At 37.4% G+C, this 9712-nt stretch overlaps 1 protein-coding gene across 1 annotated transcript in view; it reads right to left on the minus strand.

The window, feature by feature from the left end:
- Window positions 1-8452, minus strand: part of LOC103669158 (alpha-2-macroglobulin-like) — a 41469-nt gene extending 33017 nt beyond the window's left edge. Inside the window, exons 1-7 of the mRNA XM_008697489.2 lie at window positions 7887-8452; window positions 5396-5579; window positions 4198-4357; window positions 3966-4018; window positions 2112-2132; window positions 1669-1837; window positions 957-1041 (exon numbers count right to left, since the gene is read on the minus strand). Of these exons, the coding sequence (XP_008695711.1) occupies window positions 957-1041; window positions 1669-1837; window positions 2112-2132; window positions 3966-4018; window positions 4198-4357; window positions 5396-5579; window positions 7887-8047 (833 nt within the window). The 5' untranslated portion in view covers window positions 8048-8452. The remainder of the gene's footprint in view (window positions 1-956; window positions 1042-1668; window positions 1838-2111; window positions 2133-3965; window positions 4019-4197; window positions 4358-5395; window positions 5580-7886) is intronic.
- Between the last annotated feature and the right edge of the window lie 1260 nt (window positions 8453-9712).

Raw genomic sequence — 9712 nt, forward strand, 5'->3', positions numbered from 1 at the left:
CCTCTTCCTCTCTGTAGCTCTCTCTATTGATATGGAGTTTAACTTGTCTATTTTCTATAACAATGGGGTTGTGCCATATGTACATTTATGTCATTGATGGTTGATGTGTTTTCAAGGGCATTTGTTTCCTTTCCTATCTAAAATATTCTCTGTATCTTTATTTGCAAGAGTATTGGCTCACCCGTTATGTGGGAACAGGAACTCGATGGTGATTGCTCTGAGACAGTGCAGGGACCCAGCTGAATTATGGGTGCATTGCACATGTGGTCTTTAGGCAGGGCTGGTTTCTTCAGTGCTAGTGCTGCTTTCTGTTACTGCTTTTTGCTAGTGCTACCCCTGGACTACTGGAGATGGGAGCCTAAGATTTTAGGAACATGAATTTTCAAGGTTGGAAAGGACAAAAATGAGAGATCATGTCCAATCTCATCAATAAAAATGGTGGTGCTGAGAGGTACGTGACGTGCCCTAGGTAGACCAGTGACTCAGCGGAGATTTTGGTAATATGCCTATCTCTACAAATTCTGAATGTAAGCTGTTTTTCCACTATGCACGCAAGGCCAGGTAAATCATCTGTTGATGACAGAATTTCCTCTACGACCTGGGGAAGGGAAAGTCACTATACCCTTCAACACAATCCCATTTATGTGTGTGTGTGTGTGTGTGCGTGTGCGTGTGTGTGTGCACCTTTGTTGCTTTCAGAATCAATCCTAGCATATAACTTCTCTAGGAACGCAGCTTGCCCCATGATAATTATAATAATACTGGTAAGGCCATGAAAGAAAATAAGAAGGAAAAGTAGAAAAGCAACAGGTGAGGAAGGTTCCAGAGATAGGATGATCTCATGTACTTATAAGTATTTGTGCTCTCACTGCTCCTAAAAAAGCGAGTCAAAATATCCCCAGTGGTAAGTTTCCTTTAAATAATTCTCTCAAAAGATTAAAAATATATGAACTCACAGGCCACATACTGACACATTCACGTCTTCTTCCAAGATAGTGATTATCCTTGGCATTGTTATTTGCACTTCAAACTTGGGAAGCACTGTTCATTGGAGATAAAGGTAGTTAGTGATTGTTTTTCAACTTTTGGGGAATTAGTATTTTCAGTAACAGTTCCCTAATAATATTTTAGGGCTCTGAAAAGGTAGCTATACTCTCCAAGGCAACCACCTTACTATCAATGAATATTCTTTTTTTTTTAAGATTTTATTTAATTATTTGAAAAAGAGAGAGAGTATGAGCAGGGGGAGCAGCAAAGGGAGAGGGAGAGGGATAAGCAGACTCCCCGCTGGGCAGGGACCACCCTGGGATCATGACCTGAGCCCAAGGCAGATACTTAACTGACAGCCACACAGGTGCCCCTCAAATGGATATTCTGATTGAAGGACTGTGGCAGATCACTGTAACCTTAATGAATTATGGAAGACTTGTCTAAAACAAGGATGTTTTACATATTTTTTGAGATTAAAAATTATTACAAAAAATAACCAAGCTATATGAAGTTCTCTTCACAGATCACTGATAGTCTCATTGGAGTTAGATATAATTGATTCTACTCAAAGCTCAACCTCACACACGGGAAATAGAAGGACGCTAAATAAGCTCAAATTCTAGGCCTTAGAAGTTTAGATATGAAGAAAAATGCTCCGTGACTTTTTATAATCCGTACCGAATTCCTCCACGGTGAAGGCGTGCTCTGTTATTCCACCCGATTCCTTCCGCACCACAACCTTATAGGAGCCCTGAAAGGGCTCGGATGAGAGGGCAAAGCTCAATTGCTTGAGACCGTTCTCTAATTTGAGTTTCTGCCATTGGGTGATGCGATTTCCTTTCGGGTCCTATGGATAAGGTAATTGTAACTTAAAATAGAGCTTAGAGCATTAGAGACAATAAAGGAAATCTATGGAAACTCCTGTGTTATCCACAAAGAGAACCAATGAGACGGTGGTGAGGGGTGGGGAGGACAGTTGAGTTAGAATCATCTAGCGCTATATGAGCTCAAAGGTTCCTCCCTTAATGACAAGTTTCTGGTATATCATAAGAACCTCTCAAATATGAACATTTTCTCTAAATTTATTTAATTCTGCTTATGGAAAGTTTCATGTTACTTACCTGAATGTATACTAATGGAATCTGAAAGACAAAAGAGAAACAAAGGAATGTAAAATTATTCTCAAATATTCTCAATTCTGATTTATAAGCAAGACAGCTTTATGTAGAATAACTCTGTAGTAAAACAGAAAAAAAATTCAGGTTAAATTTTACAAAACTTTTAATTAATCTATTTTAAGCAATTAATAAATAATATGAACAACTTATTAGGCCATCGCAACAAATACCCATGTGCACAGCCATTCATTAAGAATGGGATTTACTAACATTACTTAAATACTTATAGTATCCTAGTGAGGAACACTCCTTTGTTATGAAATTTTATAGATTAAGAAATAAACACTAACAGAACTACAGGAACCATACTCAGATCCAAATATTGAGATGGTCACAGAATTCTTAGTTCTAAGAATAAAGAGGAAGAATAGCTCCTCTACTATCAATGGTTAGTCATTATTAAAAAGCTAATATTTATTAAGTGCTTCCCATGTGCTGTGCATCATTCTAGATGCTGGGATATAGCAATGCACAAAAGAACAATATATCTGCTCCTGTGGAGCTTGCATTCTAATAGGGACGGGTACATAAGAAACACACACATACACATATATACACACATACATATATTTGAGAGATACATATTTTATATACACTTAATATTTTATATGTATATTTTGATATTGATATTTACTTGATATTCAGTATTTATTTGAGATTTATATCAATGATATGCTATCAATCATGTCTCAAAGATAAAATGTATATGATAAATATATATACATATACACACACACATACAGACACACCTGATTTATATTATATTAGGTAGTGAAATGCTGAGAAGAAAAAATGAAGCAGGGTAAGGCTGCTAGAGTGACTGATGAGGTGTTTATTTTAGATAGAGGAATGGAAGTAGAAACTAGAAGACCAGCTTCAGGGTTATTGCAATAGCCTTGTTTAGAGGTGATATTGGCCAGGATGAGATTGTGGCAATTCAGGTTATAAGAAATAGAAATAACATGATTTTCTGATAAAGTGGATGTGGGTATGAGAGAAAGAGAGGAAACAGGGATTATGCAATAATCTTTTTTTTTTAAAGATTTATTTATTTATTTTAGAGGGAGAGAGAAGAGAGTGGGAGTGGGAAGAGGGGGAGAGGTAGAATCCTCAAGCTGACTCCCCACTGAGCACAGAACCTGACACCAGGCTCAATCCCAGGATCCTGAGATCATGACCTGAGCCAAAATCAAGAGTTGGTTGCTTAACCAACTGAGCCACCCAGGTTCCCCATGACAAGCTTTTGTTTTAGGAATTAGAAGAAAAGAATTGCCTCTGAGACAAGAAGATGTGGTGGAGCAATAGATTTGGGAGAGAAAAATTAAGACTTTCTGGTTTGATGTCTGCATTAAAATTAAAAGAGTTGTTTCTTATAAATATCAGGTGTTAGTCTCAAAGAACAAACACTGATTACACTATTCCTTGATAGAAGAAGTTCTGGTAGGTGTGTTTAGAAAAATTCTAAATCTTTGAGAAGTTATTTGAATTTAAGTTATTTCTTGGTGTAGGCATGTCTATTATTTAACATATCTTTCTAATTTGCCTAATCGAAAACTTTATAAAGCATAAGTTTGTGTGACAACTGACCTGGTACGAGTACCAAGATGGAAAGAGCTAGCTATGTTCTTGACCTAGGATTCTGGTTTAAATTAGGATCATGGCACTATTGTAATGCCAGAAATCATTGCTAGTGATACCAGATTCTTCTTCTCCCTGGTCCTCCCCCAGCACTAAAAACAGGCTTCCAGATTGTTTACATAGATAATAATGATTCTAGATAGATACTTGGAGACTCACCAACTCATTCAGGGGGTGAAAATTTTCATCCAATGAGACAATACGGAACTTCACTGAAACAGAAATATTTTCCATGAATCCCAGAAATCTTAAATCAGGCTTAGCAGCCAGTAAAAAAAAAAAAACACAAAACTGTTAAAGAACCAGGACTATAGAGCCTATGACTAGGGAAGATGCAGGGGAGGAGGTCTTTCCTTTTTGGAGGTGTTCTGACTGTAGGGCCTCTTCGTACCTGTCTGCCCTGGTTTGTAGATGGGTTTGTCTGTCTGGACAAAGACCAGACTCTCTTGGTTTTTAACCACCACTGTGGTCCTCCTCTTGAATTCTTGGGTTGGTCCTTTCACTTGGATAGTGAGGAACATGACTTCCTCATTGGATGGAGATCTTGGGACCTGAAATATAGGACAGACCCAGAGAACCCTTTCAGTCTTGCGAGTTTCCTCTTCCACTCCCTGTTCCTCTCATCCCTGGAGATCTGGCCCCTTTACTTCACTGCCCCCCCCCAACATTTTCATCAGGGGAAGTTGGCCCGGACAGGAAATATTGCTGTTATTTTACAAATGGGGAGACAGAACAGAAGATGGAGGAAGACACATCAGTAAAAGAGGTCATAAGTGAGACTCACATCTCCTTGTAGATCAGCCAATAGAATCTTGATTCAATTATATAATGAACTTTGCCAAGTTGAAGTTCTGTGCTAAAAGGGCATGGTAGAAGCATATTTAAGGCTATGGGAAATGAAGCTACCATATTTTATTGGCTGTAGGCTGTAAGTATTTTACATATGGGCCACTCTGAAGAGAGAGTGGATATTTGCTTATGGTAATTTCTGCAATTTTCCCTCTTTAATATGGGCTGATGTGTTCCTGTCAGACCACCACTGGAGGCTTATGTCATGTGTTGGTCTAGTTTGCCTTATTAATATTTTTTCCATTTGAATTTTAAGAAGTCAACATTTTCCTTTTGTCTAGTGTATACTGCTTTCTCCCTCCCAGCTAATAGAAATTTTCTTTGATCATTAAGTTGATTTTTTAAAGATTTTATTTATTTATTTGACGGAGAGAGAGACAACCAGTGAGAGAGGGTACACAAGCAGGGGGAGTGGGAGAGGAAGAAGCAGGCTCCCAGCGGAGGAGCCTGATGCGGGGCTCAATCCCAGGACCCTGGGGTCATGCCCTGAGCCAAAGGCAGACACTTAACGACTGAGCCACCCAGGCACCCCTAAGTTGATTTTTAATTTGCCTATAAGTATTTGTCTCCCATGGTTGGAAATTCATGCACTGCTTCTTAATTTCTATGCACCGTTGCTATATTTACATTTCTTTCTGAAGTCTTTCCAAGGCTCTCAAAGCTTTATCTTGACTGAATTCTAGATGCCTATAATCCTAACGAGTAGAATCAAGTTTATGAAGTCAAACAGGCATACTCACAGTGAAGGAGATGCAGTGGAATAAGTCCTTCTCCACCACCAGGTCAGTGAAGAGGCTCCTGTTCTCCCTGAGAGACTCCAGGGAAGCACTTACAGTCACTGTCTCATTCAGGTAGCTCAGAAGAAGGCAGCCTTTCTCAGGGGTTTCAGAGTGGAGCAGGGAGGGGACCAGGACCATGTACTGCCTGGGAATGGGGGAGTACAGTTAGAGGAGAGTGTAAGAGGAAAGGTGTTGTTATTACCAGCAGTATTTTCCATCACAATGATTGTTACTATCATTAGTTTGATATCAAGAGAGGATATATTGAGGAACATGACATGGATCTCTGCTGTTGAATGGCATGCATGAGAATTATTCCCTGTTCCATCGTCAGTGCCATGACAGTGAACATTTTGCTGGAAGAGAGCTTTAAATAGATGAAAATTTCAAGGATGCCTCACTTTAAGGACCACAATATGCGAGCATCTGAATTCAAATAAAAAATATGCTAATTATGTTTATTCATGTTGTAAATCTATTTTACACTAGGATTGCTGTAAAAAGCAAGCAAAGTCTCAGGAGAGACACTACAAAAATCACTCAATAAACAGTATTTCATTGGATATGTATACTCTACAACCCTGTGAAAATGGTATGGCAGACACTTGCTTCCACTTTACAGATACGGGATCTGAGGCTCAAAGAAAGTGAGTCATTAGTTTAAAGTCTCAGTTGTAGTAAGTAACTAATGAAATCTTCATGTTACCTAACCCTGGCTGTTTGCATTTTAAATATTTGCCTTTCAACTCACCGCTAGACAATGGTTCCACCCAAAAATGGCTTTCTAGTGATGGAATTTTGGGTCTTGGTAACTCATGAGCAGAACAGAAACTTTGCCAATACCCTCCTTATATAATTTTATTGACTATGTAGTTTTCAAACATTTTTGCTCACAGAATTCCTAAAATAATTTTATAGACAGTATTAATTCCCTACATATTTTCAAGTAAACATCGATATTTTTATCACAAATAATAGCAAAAGATATAATTTTTGATGATATTTTAAATTAAAACTTAGTCTTCTGTAAGTTTTTGATGGATTCTTAAATATCATAGCGATAATATACCCAGTATGACCTACTTAAAAAACACACCAAAGGTTCTTTTTGTAATGATCAGAAATTTAACATCTTTCCTTTTTTTCCTCCTTAAACTTGAATTAACATGCCACTTACTACATAGAAGTTTATCCTCAAAATATTTTTATGGGTAACTCTTGCTTCTTTATTAACTATATATATGTGTATATATATATAGACATATACTCATATATATATAATATTATATATGGGTGCTTAATTTAACTTTAACTCTTTATGTGACCATAAAGCTGTTAAACATTTTCTTCTGGATTGAATTATTTTCAAGTCTATAACTGATCAAAGCAAAATAAATGTATTACAATATTCACACATATTAGAAATAAAATAAAAATATTTTTGAAACACATCTTTAATAAGAACATGAGCTGTTTTTGTGTATCCATGGATGGATATTCCTTAATTGTAAGAACTGAACAAAGCTTGATATTAATTCTGTAACTATTTTTAGTTTGTATGGACATGACTGCCATGAAAAATTGTTTACATAAAGTGAATAAAATACAGATAAAACAATTATATCATTGTTACCAGTTCTTGCAACTCCTGCATTAGGTACCAAAAGTCACCCAGTATTATCAAGAATTGCTTCTAATCATCTATCAGCTGGTGTTTCCTTTAGAGCCCCTTTTAACTTTGTTGAAACAAAGAATTCATCACCACATAATGTGCAAAAGAATTTTCTCCCCCATTGTGAGAGTCCTTTGCTTTCTCAAGATCAGCATCAGTATTTCAAATTTTTCCTTTATCTGTATTTCAAATTATTCCACCCTACAGATTTTTATAGTCCAGGACAATGCTCCAGGTAACATCTGGTTGAGGGAGAGGTTTGTCTTTCTTTTATAAAGTGGAAGATGGGCAATTAAGAAAGGAGAAGTAAGAAAGGATAAATAGCATGGTTTCCAGCAAATCAATCTGAAGATCTGAAAATCGATTCCTTTAAAAGTATCAATTACCAATGCCCCTTAGAAAGTCTTTGTATATACCCAGAAAATTTAGAAAGGTCAGAGATTCAGAGTTGGAGAAAAATATTTAAGAGTAAGTAAAGAAATCACTGGCTGTTATACGCAACTAATGAATCATCGAACTTTACGTCAAAAACCAGGGCTGTACTGTATGGTGACGAACATAATATAATAAAAAATATTATTATAATAAAAAAATGAAAAACAAACAAACAAACAAAATAAGTAAAGAAAGAATAAACCAGATTTATGAAATCTCTTCATTGGAAGAGACCTTAGAGGTAAGAAGGTGACAGTTTGTGGGAAAGATAAATGAATCGTCTAAGTGAGAATCAAAGGATTCTGTTTTAAGGAAAGGATTCTTCATGTTCTCTGTGAAACTCACGGTTTTCCAGAGACTGAGGCATCTGCAGGCAGGAAGACCAGAAGGAGGAGAATAAGATTTGGATGAAAGAGTTTGTTCTTCCCCATGCTGCAGGGAGAAGGTCTCTGAGGAGACCAGACTGTATTGACCCTGCTTCCTGCAACTGGTCTGGTCCCAAACATTCCTCAGAGCAACTAGGCTTTATGCTGCTCCCGGTGCAAACAGGAAGTTCCACCCACACATAGTGTCTAAACAAAGTAGAGGTTTCTGAACGTTCTCTGAAAGGGTCATTGCTCTCAGGGGCCTAATTACAGTCAAGGTTATTTTCGGGTGGGCTGAATAGAATTCCTGGAGGGATAAAATCCACATTCCCCGTTAGTGCTCACTTTCTCTGGGTTTTACTGTAAAGAAGCTAATCGGCTTTTCAACCCCTTCTCTCTCTTCCCCCCTCGGTCCACTTCCCCACTGCTCCTTTTATGGCTTTCCTCACGTCTCTTGCCTGAATAGCTGGCAAGGGAAGCTACAATTTAAGCAACTCTGGACAGGCTCAAAATAGCTATTTCACTTCAAGTCAGCGTCCCTTCAAGTCCTCCATTAGATATGCCTCCTGGAATGTTGAAGCACTTTCAGAATTCAGTAGTTCCCTATGGAAGGGCATTGGATTACACTAATAGGTTTTTGACCTTAAGAATATTACTGGATTTTGTGGATGAAGAGCCAGATCCTGGAAGAATGATAATAGAAAATATTTTCCTGTATTAAGAAAGTGAAAAGATGAAAAGAGAAGTAGCATGACTTAAAAAAAAAAAAAAAAAAAGCTTTGACCTATTGTGCATAACAAAGAACCCAATTTATCATCTGTTATACAAACAGATTTTGTTACAGCCTTCTAAATATGCTAGTCCTCAACAATCTCTAATCAAACAAACTATTTCATTCATCCATCCAACCGGTTGTTTTATAAGTATTTATTGAGCCTAATAAGGCTAGATATTATGCAAAATTATGGAGATGGAGTGGTCAAATATGTAGAAACTGGTATGCACTGAAAGGTCTTATGTTCTATGGGTGTGAAAGCAGACAAATAAGCAAGCAATAAAAATACAGTAGGCAAACATTATTATTATTTACTTGGACCCCTAAAATATAAATGTTCATTTGCTTGATCCTGTCCAAAATATTCCTCAGCTTATCCTCATTTTAAAAATTATTTTCCTGGGGCGCCTGGGTGGCTCAGTCAGTTAAGCGCCTGTCTTTGGCTCAGGTCATGATGTCAGGGTCCTGGGATCGAGCCCCGAGTCAGCTCTGCTCAGTGCTTTTCCCTCTCTCTCTCTCTTTCTCTCATTCTCTCCCTCTTGCTCTCTTTCCCAAATAAATAAGTAAAATCTTTAGAAAAAATAAAAAATAAAAATTCTTTTCTTTTTTGTTCTTCAGCTTGGGTGCTTTCTATTATTACCGTCTTCCAGATCTCTGATATGTTTTTCTGCATCTCCTGATCTACCCTTGATTTCCTCTCGTGTATTTTTATTGGTTATTTCATTCTTCAACTGTGATTGGTTCTTTTTTATATTTTGTGTCTTTTTATTTGGGAATAACAGTGCACTGAATCATTCATGAAACCAGCATTGTCAGGATCACCTCTGGACGTGTTCCTGTATGGAGTGCATAACATGCAGCACAAAGCGCTAAATACGGTGTTTTACTAAAATCGAAGGTATGGTTTAATTCACTCAGATACCACTGTTACCAACAATTGTGCATGTTTCCTTTAGGAATGTGTCACACACTGCACACACTGCTGAGCAATGTGTAGACAGAGACAGCGCTCTACTGATTCTTTCAAGCAC

This window comes from Ursus maritimus, unplaced genomic scaffold (genome assembly GCF_017311325.1).
Source record: "Ursus maritimus isolate PB19 unplaced genomic scaffold, ASM1731132v1 scaffold_26, whole genome shotgun sequence".
Lineage (NCBI taxonomy): Eukaryota > Metazoa > Chordata > Mammalia > Carnivora > Ursidae > Ursus > Ursus maritimus.